The 19,546-nt window shown below is 33.9% G+C and overlaps 3 protein-coding genes across 3 annotated transcripts; 1 reads left to right on the top strand and 2 right to left on the bottom strand.

Annotated features, from left to right (window-relative positions):
- Positions 1-13,067: 13,067 nt before the first annotated feature.
- K444DRAFT_663883 (glycosyltransferase family 4 protein) lies at positions 13,068-14,877 on the bottom strand. The gene is made up of 2 exons (XM_024886896.1): positions 14,305-14,877; positions 13,068-14,259 (listed from the first exon to the last, which is right to left on the bottom strand). The coding sequence occupies exons 1-2, from the start codon at positions 14,775-14,777 to the stop codon at positions 13,266-13,268; spliced, it is 1,467 nt and encodes a 488-aa protein (XP_024736394.1). The 5' UTR covers positions 14,778-14,877; the 3' UTR covers positions 13,068-13,265.
- Positions 14,878-14,923: 46 nt separating this feature from the next.
- Positions 14,924-17,970, top strand: K444DRAFT_613445 (P-loop containing nucleoside triphosphate hydrolase protein). Its single transcript, XM_024880349.1, has one exon. It carries the CDS (start codon positions 15,030-15,032, stop codon positions 17,556-17,558), a length of 2,529 nt encoding a protein of 842 aa, XP_024736393.1. The 5' UTR covers positions 14,924-15,029; the 3' UTR covers positions 17,559-17,970.
- On the bottom strand, positions 17,717-19,038 carry K444DRAFT_530122 (uncharacterized protein; the record flags this gene model as incomplete). The annotated part of the gene is made up of 5 exons (XM_024874877.1): positions 17,717-18,096; positions 18,160-18,227; positions 18,288-18,667; positions 18,723-18,827; positions 18,883-19,038. The coding sequence occupies 5 exons, from the start codon at positions 19,036-19,038 to the stop codon at positions 17,717-17,719; spliced, it is 1,089 nt and encodes a 362-aa protein (XP_024736392.1).
- Between the last annotated feature and the right edge of the window lie 508 nt (positions 19,039-19,546).

Raw genomic sequence — 19,546 nt, 5'->3', positions numbered from 1 at the left:
CCCGGCTTAGAAAAAGAATAAAGAAGTTTTCTCTTTATAAGCTAAGGTCTCTAAAACTTATTTATAGCTATAACTTTATTTCTTTATATTTATATCTTTTTAATACTAGTTACTTTTCTCAGGTTTTAAGTTCTTATATATAATAGTTAGAACCTTATTCTAATTCTTTTTTCTAGGCTAATTATCTAGCTAGATTAATTTTTTATTCTTATAATTAATTAGAATACTAGTATTTATAAACTACTATTATCCCAAAATTATATTATATTTATCTAGCCCTATAACTAGTATAAGTACTAGAACCTTTTATCTATTAATTAAAAGTATAAGCTTAATATAGTAAGTAATAAGCGCGGCCTACTTACTATTAAATTCCCTTATATTATAGAATAATACTAATTAAATAGGCTTAATATCTAGAAATTATTTAATTATTCTTATAAACTTAGAATTAATAAAAGTATATTTATTTATTCTAGTATTAATAAAAAAAGAAGTTTTAATATCTAATTTATTATTACTAATTATATAAGAAAGTATAAATACTTTATTTTCTAATAACTAGCTCAAATTAACTTCTATTATATTTATATAATATAGTTCTAAAAAGAAAACTTTTTTTTAGGAATTCTTATTTCCTTATTCTATATTCTTAAATAGCTTACTTATAGTAAATACTATTAGCTTAGCTACTAAAACTTACTTTATATATTCTATTTTAGGCTCTAAATAGTTTCTAGATATATAACTAAATCTATTATAATTATAATACTTAAAATCTAAGAATTCGGGCTTTAGAATAATAGATTTATTTATTACTAGAGTTTTAAAAGCAGGCTTTATATAAGAGGCGCTTTCTAGATTTGGCTTATTTATGTCTTTATTAGCTTTTTTAAATATCTATTCTTTCTTTTTATAGTAAGCTCGGATTTACTAGTTATTTATAATATAATATTATATAAACTTTATAATATAAATAGCCGGATTATTATAATATATAGCTATAGTCTTTTAGAGCTTCTAGATAAGCTTGTTATTTAGGTTATTCTTAAGGTTCTATAAATTAATATTTCTATCTATTATATATCTTAGAAATAAAATATAGAACTTCTAAAAAATCTGGCTCTTTTTTATAAATAGCTTCTTGAACGCTTACTAAATATTATACTTCTTATTTAGGTTACTATATAGCTTCTCTAAATAAATATATAATTTTCTAATAGTTTTATATATATATTAACTATTTTAGTTCAGGTAAAAAGAAATTAGTATAAGAATATAGCTATTTATATAGCCGAATATATAAATAATCTTGAGATTCTTTATCTAATAGGTATTAGAATTACTATAAAGCTTATTCTTAATCTAAACTAACTAATTATTAAAAATAATACTATTTTTAATTATATTTTTAAAAATAGAAAAGTTAGAAAATTTAATTAAATATTTACTTTCTAGAATAGAAAAACCGGTTATTTTAATAGGCTATATAATAAGCTTCTTAATAATAGCTTTATTCTTTTATAGGGCTTACTTAATTTCTTTTAGCTAATTATAATAATTCTTACTATAAGTAAAAATATCGCGCGTTTTTAGAATTAGCTTAATAATTTCTTTATATAAAGCCTTTAGGTTTTAAAATAATTCTTAGAACTTTACTTTTAATAAGGCAAGTTTTTTTTCTTTTTCTACTTTCTAGAAGAAAGTATTTCTTTTACTATAAATATTAACGAGATACTCGAACTTATTAGAAAACTTAATAAAAAGCTCTAGTTTATTTTCTAGTAATATACTAGTAGCATCTTATACTATAGCTTCTTCTAACTTGCCTAGTTATTTCGGAACTTACTTTCTTATAGATCTTTATTTAGTAATAAAATTACTAGCCTATTTGCTTATCTGGCTAGTTTAGGGCTTTTTTATCTAGTTATTCTAGGGCTTTCTTTTATTCTAATATTAGTTAACCGGTTCGGGAATAACTATAGTATATTATATCTATATTTATTAAAAACTAATTAGATAAATATTATTTAAATCCTCTATAGAATTAAGAAATAAATAAGCTTTAAATTATATTATAAATATAAGATTTAGGGCCTGGAAAATATAATTAAACTATTTCTATTTCAATAATTTAAAGCTAAAAAGAAAAAAGAATTCCGAAAGAGCCTCGGATCTAAATAATTATAAGCTATATATGAGCCTATATACTAGTTTAAGCTCGGGGTTATATATAATAATTAGGTAATTATAAATATCTCGCTTAGATACTAGATATCTCTCTAGCTCTAATCTAACTTCTACTAATACTATATATTATAATAACTATAATAGAGAAAATATATCTCTTATCTTTACTTTTACTAATAAATAATAGCTCTCTCTTATATTATATTAATAGCCTCCTCTATTTCTATTCTATAAACTTTATAAATTCTATAAATCCTATAAATATTTTTATATTTTTTATAAATATTAAATTAAGTCTAAACTCGAAACTATTAGTCTATTTAATTCTTCTTTTTATATATACTTACCCGATTTTATAGGCTATAAGGGCAAATTCCCTATTTATTATAATATCTTTAGCTTTATTAATACTTTATACTTAAGTAGAGAAGATATTTATATAAATAAATAGTAGAAATACTATTTTTATAATTTAGTCTTAATTTAGTAAACTATAGAACTATTTGATTTATAGAGGCGTTTTTTAATAAAGAAAGTATCTCTAGATACTATTTACTAAGCTTTTATTAATTAATTTAAGATATTTGCTTCTAATACTCTAAATTAGATTAATAGAACCTATTTTATATACTAGCAAATATATAATAGTATATATATTTTAGAATACCTAATAATCTGTATTTAATTAGCCCGGTATATCGATTTTATATCCGAATATTATATTATTTTAATAGCCTAGAATATATTTAATCTATAGATTAAGCTAGCTTTTAATACTTTATTAATTACTTTAATAAAAGCTTAATTAATTAGTAAGGTAAATAAAAAATAAGTAATAATTTATAAGCTAGTTATATAATAGAAAGCTAGAGCTTTATTAATATTAATAAAACCTTCTTCTGCCTTCTTATTAAATCCAAAGCCCTCTAGTTCTTATATTAATTAACTATATACTTCTATACTAAAGCAAATTAAATTAAATAAGATATATATAGCTAGTATTATAAGAAATAGGGTATATCTTACTAGAGAAAGTAAATAAGTCTATTTTTAGTATAAAAGTAACCCGGTAAAATTATTTAATTAGAAAGAAGAAGTGAAATAGGGTATTATTTTAGTACTTTTAGATGAAATAAATGAAATTATACTATTTTTAGGCTTTTTAAATAAAATTTATTTGATTTTCTGTTTTTTTATAAAATTAGCCTATATATAAAAGTAAAGTATAAAGAACTATATAGTAGCTTCTTTTTTAAAGGGTATATATATTATATATTAGTATTATATAATCTGTATTTACTTAATTTACTAAGTATATTCGAGTCTTTAGCTCGAATTATTAATATTATATTATATATACCTGTATTTACTATAATATAAGCTATTAAATAAATTATATTATTTTTATAATAAATTTATAAATTTTAAATTATTTAATAAACTATTTAAATAAAATCTAAAGTTTTAAATATTTTAATCTAATTATTATTTAATATTCTTAAATTTAGTAAAAATATTATTATAATAGTTTTTTTAAATCTAAAATAAAATTCTTTATAAATTTAATAAAAGTTTTCTAATTTATAATATTAATACTTATTAATTACTATTAGTATAGCTATTTCTTTAGAAGTTATATATATAGTAACGGGATATAGGTAATAGAATATGGGATACGGAATATAGTTATGTAATCTTATATTCTATTAGTAGCTCGACTAGTAGACTAGACTTCTTTAGGCTTAGTAGATTTAGGGATTATATATTAATACTATAATACTATAATCCCTACTTTAAAATAATAATAACTTTACTAATCTTATATAATTAGTATTTCACGACTATATAATAATACTATATATTTCTAGTAAACTAATACTAATTAGTTTATATTTAGATTAGAATAAGATCTGTTTTATATATATAGATTAAATAGTAAGAAGAATTAAGCTATACTTACTTAAGATTCGGTTCCTTAAGAGTAAAGCTATTATTCTATATTAAAGAGGAAATAACTATTAATTATCTTTACCTATAATTCGGTTTTATAGGAAGGGAAAGATATTTGATCTTATTAAGGCCCGACTAAGCTATATTAAAAGAGGGAAATAATAGTCGCCTTTACCTATAATTCGGTTCTATAAGAAGGAAAGATACTAATTCTTACTAACTACTAAATAGTTAGTTATTTAACTATCTAACTATTTTATAAAACTATCTTTTTTATAAAAAATTATTCTTCTTATAACTACCTGAATATCTGGGGCTTTTAAGCTTTAGAACCATTAAATTCTCCCGAAATCTCAATATTTTACTCCTTAAATTTCACTTCCTAAATTTCTTATTATAGATGAAATTTTTACCTCAAATATAATAACTTCTATTTATCTATTTTATAAACTATCTTTCTTTTTATAAATCTATTCTTCTTATAAATTACTATATTTTGAACTAGATATAAGCCTATAGAATATATAATAGCGGAACCTACTATAGCGGATAATTCCTTTATTAAATTTGTTTAATCCAATTACTTTATTTCTATAGGAACTAATAATTTCAAGGAAATAGTAATAAAATAGAGATATAAAATTAATCTAGATACCACTATAGTATATAAGATATCTGAGTTCTTAAATATTAAGCTATTTTAATATATTCTCTATAAAATAGTTAATAATAATCTTTAGAAGCTATTTAGATATAACTTTAAGGACTTTATCTATTAAGGAGACTTTAATAAGCTTAAACTCCCGGAGATACTATATCTATATAAGGTCTTTTAATGCGGCAGTATATATATATAATAAAATACTAGTATTTTTACTATTATAACTATTCTACTTTCTATTATTAAGAAAGATATATAGTATATCTAGATAAATAAGGATCTATTAGTAGCTAGATTAGATCTAATTAAGGGACTAATTCTATTAGGCTTTATTACCTTTACTAAAAATAAGTGCCTAGAATCTATTATCTTTAATATTTCTATACTACTATTATTATTTCTACCTCTATATCCTATATCTCTACTAGATTTATATACTAGTATAAAAGCTTTAGAAGCAAATAGTATACTTTTACTAGCTTTACTACTTTTACTAGCCCTACTACTATTACTGCAACTATATTCGAATATCTTTTAATTACCTTTAATTATAAGACTTATTAGGGAAGTTACTAAGATCTATATTAAAGAGTAAAAATATAATGAATCTAATAGTAATTTTAATTATAAACTTATTATTTTCTTTAATATCTACTAATATATAGAGCTTCTATAAGAGGTACTAATACGAGCTTTTCTTATTATACTAAAGGAACTAGCTTAAAACCACTTCTATAGTAACTAGCTTTTTTAATATATATATAAAGAGGCTTATATTAATATTTATAGCTTCTTTAAAGGCCCTAAATTCAAATATCGAAATTTAGATATATAGAATACTACTATATTAGCTTCTATAATAGCTAAATTCCCGGAAAAGACAACCTTTAAGACTATTTAACTACTAATTAACAAACTATATTAACTATAGTATAGTTTTATATCTAACTTGCGAAATACCAAATTCCTTTATAATAAAATTATTACCTTTTACTAAGGCTTCCGGATATATAAATATATAATCTCAGATTCTCTTATAAATCTCGGCTAATTTATTAATAAGTTCTAGTTATTTATTACTATATATAAGAGCAAATAATAAGCTAATCCCGAAATCTTCTTTACTAATTAATAATACTACTTTTAGAATCCTTTAAGCTATTATTTTTCCGGAAATTATTAATATAAATTCAGCCGCAACTTCGGAATCTATAATAACTACTTCAAGCCCTATAATTATAATAATTATATTCCGAAGTTGTATTTTATATATAAGAAGCCTAAATGTTACTTATAGAAGTATATATCGGAAAAATAAGAAGCTAAGAAGGCTCGTTTTAGGGGTAGAAATATTTATTAGTTTAGATCCCGAAATACCTGCAACTTTAATAAATGCTTTAATAGTACTTATATATAATATATTACTAAAGCTAAAGGTAAAGAGGGTAATGAGGGTAGTAAGAATAAACTAGTAAATAATGCTTTTAAGGCTTTATTAGCAGAAATGGATAAAGAAGAGAAATACTACTCAGATTTCTATTTTACTTTAGTTAAAAGCTTTTTAGCCGCTTCTATTACTTCTACTCTACTAATAACTATAGCTAATACTCTTATAGATAACCTTACTTTCCTTTTCCTTATATATTAGATAATAGGCGAAAACTATATATTAGAGCCTATTAAACCTTTAATAGAAGATGCCTAGACTTTTATAATTAATGGTATATTAAGATATAATACTTACCGCTTTTATGGAGTTATAATTAATACCGGAGCCTTTAAATATTTAACCGCTAGTTCTAACTAATTTTAAACTCTCTAGCAAACTAATAATAGCGTCGAACTTAATAAAACTACTAAGGGTCAAGTTAATGTCTAGTTTAGTATTAGATCTATATCTTCTATTAGATCTGTAATAGTAAGTATACTAATTAGGTAAGTATAATTCTATATTATGCCTTTAAAGACTTTATTTTTGCTTAGCTTAGCCAATATAGATAAGCTAGAGATCTATTTTAATAATTTTACTAATTATCTTATTACTTCTACCGGAGAATATATATCTGTAGTATAATGTTTCGGATACTCTTTCCTGCTTTAGAATACTATACTATAAGGCTTTATTTCCGAATTCTTTACTTATAATCCCTGCTTTCTTATAGAAGTTGAATTACGATATCTATACCGTTATTTTGGTTATCTATCTATTAGTAAGCTCCGAAATATACTAGAATAAGCAGGCCACGATATTAATATGGAAGCCCTTAAGTACCTTATGAAGTACTATAAGTAATACCAGAAATACGGCCGATTACCCGGATAATTCAAGTTTAACTTGAGAGACGACGTTAGCTTTAACTACTTTATTATTGTTAATATTTTCTATATTTCCGGTAAGCCTATACTTTACGTTATTAATAAAGGCACTCGATATTAAGCCGGCTAATGGCTCCAGAATATTAGTGCAATATATATCTGGGACGCACTTAAGTAGTACTGGATTGATAACTATTTAGGCCCTCCCGATTAGATTATAGCGGACGCCGGAAAGCAGTTTACTAGCAAGGAGTTCGCTTAGCTTGCAAATACTATAGGAACCAAGGTCAAGATTGTCTCTATAGAAGCTCACAACTCCGTCGGAATCGTAGAACGCTACTATGGCCTGATCCGACGCGCCTACCTTATTATTACGGCCGAAGTTGACGGAATCAATAAGGATACCGCACTTCAAATGGCTTTCAAGGCCATTAATGACTCTGCAGGACCTGACGGCATTGTCCCAACCCTTTTGGTTTACGGCGCTTTACCTCGAATAACCGAATATGACGCCCTATTGCCCACTGTATTACAGCGATCGGCGGTACTTAAGAAGGCAATAGTGGAAATTCAGAAGCTTTGAGCTAGATGTCAAATTACGAACGCTTTAAATACCCGAAATGGTTCTAGTATTACTGATATCCACGAACTACCCCTGAATTCGGACGTTCTCGTTTGGCGCGAAGGGAATACCGGTTAACCTGGTAGTTAGGATGGACCATATAAGCTAGTAGCTGTCAATGGGGAGGACTGCGTGCTAGCTCTACTACGTGGCAATACTACCTTCCGTTCAACCTCCGTAAAGCCCTTTTATATAGGGGATATTGAGGTTATTACTAATGACCCCGAACCTGAACCTGTTCCCGAACCCAACGGCGAGGCTAAAGGCAATGCAGGCATGATTTCTCCTGTTATTCCTGCTATTCTACTAAAGCGTGGCAGAGGACGCCCTCGCAAGACCCCGGATATTACGGTATTCCTGTAGGACGACGAACTATACGAGGATTCCCGTCAAGTTAAAGTCGCTAGCCTTCTGGAAAAGGGTGTATTTGAGGTCACTCCCAGATCTCAGGTACTAAAGGAAGTACGTATCTTTAATTCCCGGTTCATTAACGAGATTAAGAATAAGGGTACGGAGAGAGAGCTTAAGAAGTCGAGACTAGTCGTTCAAGCCTATAATAACGGTGAGAAACATATGATATTAATGCAATTACCTATTATTTAATATATTAGCCAGAGAATTATCCTTAGTATCGCTGCCATAATGACAGATACTACGGAATTATATTTACGTAATATCTCGCAAGCTTATGTCTAATTAATAACCTTGCTTAATTGCAATTTCTACGTTAACCCACCTTACGAGCTTGCTAGAGAGCTAAATCTAAAGGACGATTCTATTCTAAAGGTTGTAAAACCACTATATGGCGTACCGGAAGCTGGGAACTACTGGTTCAAGACTTACTATTCCTACTATATTAATGAACTTTCCATGGAATAGTCGACTTATAATTCTTGCCTCCTCTATAGCAAGCAATCCTTCGGAATCGTTGGCCTTTAAACTAATAATACCTTATTTGTCGGAACTAACGATTTTGCGAAGGCAGAGTAACTGAAGCTCTATGAGGCTAAGTTCTTGGCTAAGGAGCGTGAATCCCTTACTTTTGACTATGATCTTAAGTTTAATAAAGGTATTATTTATGCGGATATTACTGGAATTACTCTTATGCAGGAACGCCAGTGTAAAAACCTCCGAACCGTTTCCACGAAGAATACTACTACTACAAGCAGTAGGGGTACTATTCGTCAAAATCTCTCTATTAAGGACCAATATATCGCCCAACGCGCTAGAGGAGCGTATATTGCGTTAGTCTGTTAACCAGAAGCTTTATATGACCTGTTAATCGCCGCTCAAGCTATCGAACCCTCGGAAACTAACGTAAAAGCACTTAATAAGCATATTTAATGGCAAATTGAGAATGCCGCCAGAGGACTGAGATTCGTGAAGCTAGCGAAGGAGTCCTTACGTTTGATCGTTTTTACGGACGCTTCGTTCGCAAATAATAGAGATCTCTCCTCCCAAATCGGATACGTTCTAGTTCTAGTAGATAGAACTGGACGCGCTAATATTATTCACTGGTCCTCCACCAAATACAAGAGAGTTACCAGAAGCGTTCTAGCTTCGGAACTCTACGGTATGGCTTACGGTTTTGATATGGGCGCTTCAGTCAAATCTATAATTAATAGAGCACTGGAAATGGAACTACCACTAGTCGTCTGTACGGATTCGAAGTCGTTATACGAATGCCTTGTCAAATTGGGCACCACTCGAGAGAAACGCCTAATGATTGACGTAATGTGCCTCTGCCAGGCGTACGAACGACGAGAGATCGCGGAAGTCAAGTGGATCAAGGGAGAATCGAATTCTGCCGACTCTATAACGAAATCAAAGCCATTGAACGCCCTCAAGCGCCTCATTAATACGAACACAATATAATTGGACGTGGAGGGATGGGTCGAACGCGAATAGAGCGGGATATGGATATATGGGATGGGAGGATATTATGGGAGGGGAAGTCACGTGCAAAAGGCCGCGGCCTTTGGCATGTGACCAAAACCTCAGAAGCAATATGGATATACAGAGCGTTTGGGAAATCTGGCACTAGGCCGGATTAGGGAATTTGCATGCGATCGGAGGGAGACACTGTTTTTCGCGTTTTTAGAGAGTTTCCAGTATTAGTACAGCTATTCCTTTGGAAGTCACGTGCGTAGTAACGGGACATGGGCAATGGGACATGGGATACGGGACATGGTTATGTGATCTCGCGTCCCATTAGTGGCTCGACCAGTAGACTAGACCCCTTTAGGCTTAGCAGATTTAGGGATCGCATATTAACACCACGATACTGCAATCCCTACTTCAAAATAATAACAACTTCACTAACCTTACGCAATTAGCATTCCACGACTACGTGACGGTGCTACGCGTTCCTAGTGAACCGATAATTACTTTTTATATTTCTAGATATTTCTAATTATATTTTTAAAATAAAAAATATAATATATAATCTTTATTATATTTATAACTTAAATAATTCTATTATTTTTATATTATTTTAGTTTTTTTAAATAGTTTTTTTATTATATTTCTATTTCTAATTTAATAATATAATAATATATTATTACTAATTTCTTTATTATTATTATTATATTATTAACTAATTCTAGAAATATCTCAATTCTATTTTCTTTTTCTAATTAGATAATATAAAAAGTATTTAATTAAATACTTTTCTAACTATTTAGTTAAATTATTTTAATAATAATATAAGTATTTTTTTAGTTAATAATTTATTTATTTTATAATAAACTATTTTTTAGAAATTAAATTAATTAGAATATAAGATATTTAATAATAAAATAATTAAAATAAATAAATTATAAAATAATATTTATAAATATAACTAATTTCCAGAATTAATTCTAATAAAAAACTAATTAATATCTTTTTCTAAAACTAGAAATATTTCTTTATATATATTTTTTAATATTTAATTAAGAAATATAATTTTAATTATAAGCTTTATCTAAAACAGAAAACTAGATCTATAATATTTAATATTTATTTATTTATATATTATTATATATATTTATTATATAAATTTAATAATATATTTAATATAATTATATTAAATCTTTTTTAAATCTATTTTTTTAATTAATTAGTTTAGTTTAGTTTTTAAATATAAAATTATAAAATATTTTATATAAGTAAAATAAAATTAATTATATATATAATTTCGGAAATATTAAAATATTTTAAAGAAATTTTATATTATAAAAAGAAAAAATGTTTTAAATATAAATAAATTAGGAATTTATATTAGTTATTTTATTAATAAATATATAATTATATTTATAAAAATTATAAATTAATTATAATAATTAAAACTATTTATATAATATAAATTTCTTTTTTTTATAATTTCTTTTTTATTTATATATAAATAATATAAAAATATATAATTAAAAATACTTTTAATAATTCTAATTTTTAGTTTATTAATAATATATAAAATTATTATTATTTAGAAATAAATATTATAATATTATAATATTAATATATAATTCCTAAATTTACTAAATCTAATATAAACTAGTTTATTAATTAAATTATATTTATAATATAAAATTATATAACTAATTATATAATTTATTAATTATAAAACTAGAATTAAAAATAATATAATTATATAAAAAAAGAAAAAGATTAATTAAAGAAATTAAAATAAAAAATAGCTTATATTTTTTCTTTTTATTATTTATTTATTCTAATAAAATATTAGATTCTTGAAATAAAACTTTATAAAAAATAAAATTAAAAAATAATGTTTTATAAAAGCTTATATAAAAAGAGCTTATTTATAAATATAATAAAGCTTTATATTTAAATTAAAAAGAAAAAAAAAGAATAATAGAAAAGCTTTTTATAAAACTAAAAAAAAGCTTATTATTATTATTAATTAAGCTAAAAGTTATTTTAAAAATATTAATATCTAAATTTATAAAAATAAAAAAACTAAATTAGCTAGAATAATAAAATATTAATTAAAAAACGAGTTAATTCTAAAAGAAAATATAATACTAATTATTATAATAAGGTAATATTATAATAGTAGTAAAGAGCTTAAATTAAGCTAAAGGCTATATGCCCGGCTAAAAGCACTAGCTATATACTAAGTTATATATAGTGGCACTATATAACTAGTACCACATAATAAGTCTCTTTCTTTAGACTTTAAAAAATAACGTTCTTATTATAATATAGCTATTCTAAGCTATCTATAAGAAGTCTACTAGTATAGAGTATCCTTTTCTCTTAAAAGCTTATATCTCACTTCTAAGGGCCCTATAAGCAGGCTATAATAACGTATATCCCAAAATATACCCTCTACTTATATATTACCTCCTTCTCTACTATACTTCTTATTCGCGTTATATCTAGTCTTAATAATCTCCCAATTACAACTACTATATATGCCTTGTGCCCTAATATAGAGGGATACTAGCCAAATAAAGACTTGGGGAGGTGAGAAATCGGACGACTCTACTAGTAAGGGTATATATGGCAGGAAGCTCTTTCTATAGGGGCGAGGGGAATATTGCTTTATTACTATAGTAATTCGTACCGTATTGCAAGGTCGATCTCAATCGTAATTATTATATTACTACTATATATTATAATAAGGTAATATTGCAGTAGTAATAAAGAGCTTGAATTAAGCTAAAGGCTGTGCGCCCGGCTAAAAGTACTGGCTATATGCTAAGTCACGTGCAGTGGCACTATGTAACTGGTGCCACGTAATACTAATTTATAAATCTAATAAAAACTCTATAATTATTAAATGAGTTTATTATTAAAAGAACTTTTATCTGAATTTATAACTTGTAATTTACTAGCTTAAGGTATTTCTTAATAATCCAGCCTTTAATTAATTAGAGATATTAAATACCTTTATTAATAGAAATAATAATATAGTAATTAATACTATAAAATAGAAGTATTAAAAGAAGAATATAAGAGAGTATATAGACTCAAGTTTACTCTTCTTTAATTACTCAGACTCGTTAGATATAGAGAGTAATACGGGCTCAATTAATAGTATACAAGCGAATACCGATTTTGTATAGTTCTAGATAGCTTTGTTTTTTTGTAACTAGCATCCTTAATTCCATTGCAAATATTCTTGATTTTGAGTGCAATGCATAACAAAAATCAAGTACCGGCTAAAATCTCGGTGGGACCTTGGTTAAACGAGACACTTGCTTATCCCGACCACAAGCGAAGCGCAGTGGGAGGGGAACCGGCTATTATCTCTTTATCGGCCAATATTTTGCTTATGAGTTAATGGCTGGCGAGGCAATAAAGGAATTCGAATATGGTAACATTGAGGCGAATTGTTTTATATTAACTAGGATTTCACGGAACTTTACAGGTACACACCTTGGCACTGCTTGCTATACTTGGCGAGCCTTTCTCCCATGGCGACTTCAGTCTTAATACCAATGCGTGACTGATCGGAAAACTGCCTGCACCGTTTCAGGGCAGTAGCTTGCGAGCGTGGTCTTGGAACTCCCATCCTCGATGTCACCGTTTGAAAGTGCGCTGGTCCCTTCTGGAGTTTTCTACCCTGATTTTTTTTGGCCAATTCCTGGCAATATCAATTTCGTCTCTTGGGGCGAAGAACTCGAGGAACATGAACAGGAGATAGTCAATAACCACGCATAGACAGAACAGTTTCCCAGCCCAGATTCCACACCCGTAGTACCGCTTCAAACGGTCAATCAATGCAAAGCTCTGCACGCCCGCCCGCCCTCTCGTTGCACTCCAGCTTGCCGCATCTGCAGCATCGTATCCGTAGAAGTCGGCCTCGCTGAGAACACCAGAAATCCCGTCATATACACGCTCGGTCCGTTCAGCCACATCTGTCCATGAATACATCTTCTTAACCTGATCGTGGAAGTTCTCCGTGCGAACTTTGTTCGATCTGAGCGCTGCGATAGCTTTCCCAGTTGCAGCAACCAGGTCATCCTCCTCGGGCTTTGCGAATACCGTCATATGGTTGGGCAGAACCTCTGGAATGCCTCCAACCTGGGTACATACAACGTAAAGGCCACAGCTTGCTGCCTCAACAATCACGGTACCAAATGCCTCTGTCAAGCTTGGGTGGAGATAGATGTGTCCTCTGACCATGACATCTCTGACTTCCTCGTGCCTCACGGGGCCCAACATCTCGACTCTGTCCTGGAGGACATTCCTTTCCAGCATCTGTTCTAGATCGATAGCTTTTGGACCAGACCCAGCAATTATGAATCGAACATGTGGGTGGCTTGCAAGTATTCGAGGGATTGCTGCCACCAAGAGATCAGTTCCTTTATTATAGAACAGTCTGGAAACGACAACGATGGTGATCGTATCGTGTGGGCCGAGATGTTGTTGTACGGGAACCATATGATTCCCAAATTCGGATGGGGGGTAAGCTGGATGGGAAAGAGGTCGAAAGTTCTCTGCGACGACTGCATTTGGGATGACGGAAACCATCAAGGGGTCGAGAGAGGCGCGAAGAACGGTGTTTTCTTTGCTACTGGACTTAGACGTGAATGGGGCATGTTGGTAGGCGCCTTACCATGTATGACTGACGCAAATTACATGATCCACATCACTGAGAGTGAACTTGAGAAGCTTGTTGGTGAGGATGCTGGCAGCATCTGCAAAACCAAATAACGAATGATCCGTGAAAACCGTCCTCAGTCCCATTGTCCTCGCATGAAGGATGGCTTCATGGCAGAAGCTGCTTAAACTTGCATGGCCATGCACGATTTCAATCTGCTCTCGAATGACAATGTTCCGGAAAATTGGGAAGAATGAGAACACTGTTGGGAAGGTCGTGGCGCGGTAGATGACGAGGAACGGGACGTGGTAGACTTTGAGGCCATTCGTGAGGTATCTAACGCCGGTTCTGCCTTCGTACGCGTGCGTGATGACGATAACCTTGTGTCCGCGGTCGATGAGTTTCGTAGAGAGTTGGTAGATGTGGCTTTCGATGCCACCTGGTTGGGGAAAGAAGTAGTCGCTAACCATCGCAATATTGTACGGCATGGTGCAGGCGAGGGACTGCCCTGCGCCCGAGGGAATCTGGCCGCAGTAGCAGGGCTAGCGAGGCAGAGTCATTGCTGTGATGGAGTCGTGATCAGGTTGGTGGTGAAGGGAAGTTTGGAACTTGGAGCCGGGAGACGCGCTGGAAATCTTTGGCATCACCGGATTTGTCGGCCACCGTAAATTTTCTTCGCCCCCCATCAATCAACCCGAAAGCAACCTCCTGACAGCAGCGATACAATCACCGCCAGGTCAATGGCTTCCCAGATATACTCTCGATACATTCCTCCATCGAAGAAATCCTCTGCCCCGAACCAACCTTCCACGAAACCTTCTACGACGGCTCTTGGCACAGAAGTTGCTGCTGCGACCCCACCTCGCCATGCTTCAGCAACCTATGCAAGATATGTCCTACCCTCGAAGACGATCCCGGGACGACCTTCTGCCACCATAGTACCGGACTTTGAATCAACGGCAATACGTAAGCGCAACCGCGAGGATGTGGAGGAGGAATCAGCTCCGAAGAGAACGAAGAAGGACAAGAAGCCCTGGAAGGCTCGCGATTCTCCCCAGGACGTAGAAGAATTGAACAAGTCAAGAGAATCAGCGGCGGGCGCTTTTGTTTCACCTGCCGCGGAACTGAAAAGGTCCCGAGGGGTGAAATCACTGAGTTTGGCAGCAAGTGGTCAAGATGAGGGGCAGAATGAACCAAGGACAAAGGAAAACATACTACCGAGGGAACCGAAGCTATCAGCTGGGTCTCCAGTCATTGGTTCCACGTCCAAATTTGCAAAAAACGAGGTGGATGAGTTGGACAAACGGATAAAGAGGAAGACAAAGCGGGTCGGCGCAAACGTTGAACAGGATAGTGGAGGGACAGTGACCCAAGAGGAAGATAATGGCTTGAGACACAAGAAATTGATGGAGAAGCGGGAAAAATCCATGAAGAAAGCGGAGAGGTTCGTCCAAAAGTCAAAGTCGGAACCTGTTGGGGAGCAAATTCAGGCCGAGAAGGAAGAGGTTCCCATTGAAGTCCACGACCTGGTCCCTCTTCCTCAGCCAGACCCAGTCCCCGAGCTGCCCGTCCTTGCAGCCTCAACCTCTCTGCCTCCTTGGCTTGCATCACCTATCCGAGTGTTACCAACTGCCACGGCTTCCTTCTCCGAAGTTGGAATTGATGTTGATGTTGCCAGAGCCTTGCAAGACAGGGGACTTAGCGAAGCATTTGCTGTCCAGGCGGCTGTCCTACCACTCCTTCTTCCCGGGGAGCTACAGCAGCTTGGTGATATTCTTGTTTCTGCGGCTACGGGTTCAGGTAAAACATTGGCATACGTTCTTCCCATGGTTGAAAGCATCAGCCGCAGTCAAACCACCAAACTGCGAGGTCTTATTGTCATGCCAACTAGGGAACTTGTCACGCAAGCAAAGAACGTTTGCGAGATTTGCGCTTCAGCTTTTCCGGGTAGGTTGGGGAGAAAACGTGTTAAGATCGGGACAGCTGTGGGCAACGAAACTTTGAAAGTCGAACAGGAGATGTTGATCACCCAAAAACTGCTCTATGATCCAATTGCATATGAAAAGCAACAATCACAACTCAATGAGAAGTGGAAGAACTCGGAAGATGGGAGCGACGAGGGAGCTCTCTGCGATGAGGAAGTCGTATCTGATCTGCCAGACCATGTTTTCAGACCATCGTCAAACGTCGATATCTTGATCTGCACTCCGGGCCGACTGGTTGAACATATCAAGTCCGCTCCCGGCTTTACTTTGAAACACATCAAATGGTTTGTTGTGGACGAGGCCGACAAGCTGCTCGATCAAAGTTTCCAGCAGTGGCTTGAAGTTGCAATGGCTAGAATGGACGTGGAGGGTAGGTCTACACGGCCACTGGATCGAGTCAGAAAGATCATTTTGAGTGCGACGATGACAAGAGATGTTGGGCTGTTGAACCCGTTGAGACTTTATCGACCAAAGTTGATCTTGCTGGAGGGCTCGTCGTCAGCCGGACATGACAATATTGAGACTTCTCAAGCGCATGTTCTTCCCCCCTTACTTCTTGAGTCTGGTGTTAAGGTTGAAGATGAGAACATCAAGCCATTGTATTTGATGGAGCTTCTGAAAAGAGAAGACGTACTTTCTGGAGATCTGCTGATTGAAAGCTCTTCGGACCCTTCTGATGACAAGTCCTCCTCGGATGAGAAGGGATATCAGAGCTCGGCCCGCTCGATGAGCCACAAGACGTCGAAACGCGAACCAGACACTCCTCGAGGAGTCCTCATCTTCACTAAGTCAAATGAGTCCGCGCTTCGTCTCGGCCGCCTGATCGCTCTTCTCGCGCCATCTTCCTCTCATAAAATCGGGACGTTGACATCCACGACACCACGCGCCGCTCGCAAATCCGCTCTCAAGTCCTTCGCCGCAGCGAAGGTCTCGATTCTTGTTGCGTCAGATCTCGTATCCCGTGGTCTTGATCTTCCGAACTTGGCACATGTCATCAACTACGATGTCCCAACCAGCCTTACAAGCTATGTGCATCGTATTGGCAGAACTGCGAGAGCTGGAAAACGAGGACATGCATGGACACTGTTCACGGCAAGTGAAGGGAGATGGTTCTGGAATGAAATTGGCAGAACGAAAGGAGTTGAGCGGTCCAGCGGAAAGATTGAGAGAGTCAATATCAAGGCGGAGTTTTTTGGTCAAGAACAGAGGGCCACATATGAGGATGCTTTGGTAGAACTGGGGAGGGAGGCACGAAATCTTCGAGCAGGTGTTGTGGTCGCTTGAAGTCAAGGATACATATCCAACATTGGTGAATGAGATGCGTGTTAGTTGAAGAACTCGCATCGTATGATACCCAGCATAATCTGTTCGCTCAAAGGGGATATTATACTTTTGTAATTGGACGAAAAAGCTTCTGGGAGCAGTTCCTGCGTGTCAATTGCTTAATTTTTCACATTTGTAACCGTGACGCCTGTGGTCACCTTGATTCCATCCCCCTCGAGAATCATCTCTTCGCTCCCTGTCCTTGACATCGCATCGCAACTTTCAGCCTGGATAACCGCGCGGTTTTGCCATTGATTTTCGACATCCATTGTGGTGTCGCTCCGTAGACATTGATCTGGAGGTCCCCTGAGCGAACCCAGTGGCAAAGGCCGACAATCCCGCGTATCAAAGTATGCGCCACCCGTATTAGTCCCCCCACTGCTCATGAAGCCCTTAATCCGTAGGGCCTTCATCAAAGGACGAAGCGTTGCAATTGAACCGCCGATTATCGCGAGGGAGATTTCAAGGGTAGTCCAAATCAGAGTATCTGTTATATAATCTTGGCAGAAATGTTAGCAGAAAACCTGCAAGAAGGGGGAAGGAGGATTCGAGCATAACGTACAAAGATAATCACTATTGTTGTTAATATTAATAAGGGTTCCAAGCCGTGCGATAGTAGCGATGCTGGCACTATCGTAGTTTTAGAATTGATACAAACGCTAAGAAGACTCAAATAGAATCGCAACTTACACGATGCCGAAGGAGAGAACTCCAAACACAGAAATCTTGGTCCTTATGTTCATCTTGATAGTCCAGATCAATGGAACTGGAAGCAGTGCAAAAAATAAATCCGACACAATAGCCAACGCTGACAAGGCATACCCAGAGACAAGGGCGCCCGGAGCACAGGTACCGCCTTCGATTGTGCGGTTCCATAAAAACTCCATAGGATGGCAGAGGAAGAGGTTATAGAAGAAGATTACAAGTGAGTATATTACCACTATCGCCATTGAGGCATAGATGGTCAATCGATATGCCCTCTCAATGACGATCCGTAGAAGGAAAGTCGCAAGACTGCATTTGATAATAGCCATCAGGATGATGTAGAGTAGGGCCCCAAAACCCGACCACTATCGGTGTGTTACTATGAATGACTCGGGGGTCAGAGATTAGATGATAGCTTACCTTATGTCCCTGGATCTGGACTTGCTGTGGTACATCTTCAGTATGCCGTCCCAGACCGGCGTGTAATGCGACGAGATTTAAGGCAGTATAGACGGAGTACAGTATCTAAGTAACATGGCGGGATTAGTATTGATACACATACGGAATCGAGGGAATCTACCACAGATAATAACATGAGCCAGTCATCAATCCGGAAAGCCCTCGAAATCCATCGCCGGACATAACACCGTAAGAGGACAGCGATCCAGGAGACGACCAGGAATACGATTGAGATGATCTCGACCTTTAGAGGGCGGGAATTGCTTGAATGTGTCATCATGTCAATTTCGATTTTAAGTTTGCCAGGAGAATGGATACTCTGCAGCAGCCGCAGGCCGGTATATGCATTTCGTGAGGAAGAGCTCATTTAATGAGGTCAACCCTGCGTCGACGCCAGCGGACTTCGCCGATGCACAACGAGTCAGAGGAACTACGCCATATGCCTCTCGCCTCCTTCCTGAGCCAAGGCCAATCGAGTGATGTGGGTGAAATAAGGGGAGAGAATCCCTGAACAAAGACAGGGGTCTAAGTTTGAAGTCCATTGCAGAACCAACGGAGCTAGCACAGCCACTCAGCATACATTTTTTCGGCCCGGATTCAGGCGTAACCCCTAAAAGTTGATAGATCGCCTCTGTAGTGTTTGATGGCAGAGGCAGAGGCGTCGTTATGGTAATAAGAAGGCTTGGAACAGGGGTTATTGTATCATTGTGTGTGTGACTAGATAGAATCTCGAAAGGTACGAGGGAGAGCTCTGAAAGTCAAAGGAGGTGGATTGGGGAGCTTGT

Source organism: Hyaloscypha bicolor (assembly GCF_002865645.1).
Source record: "Hyaloscypha bicolor E unplaced genomic scaffold K444scaffold_86, whole genome shotgun sequence".
NCBI classification, from domain to species: Eukaryota; Fungi; Ascomycota; class Leotiomycetes; order Helotiales; family Hyaloscyphaceae; genus Hyaloscypha; species Hyaloscypha bicolor.
The sequence above is the reverse complement of the archived record's forward strand: the minus strand, read 5'-3'. Positions and strand labels throughout refer to the sequence as shown.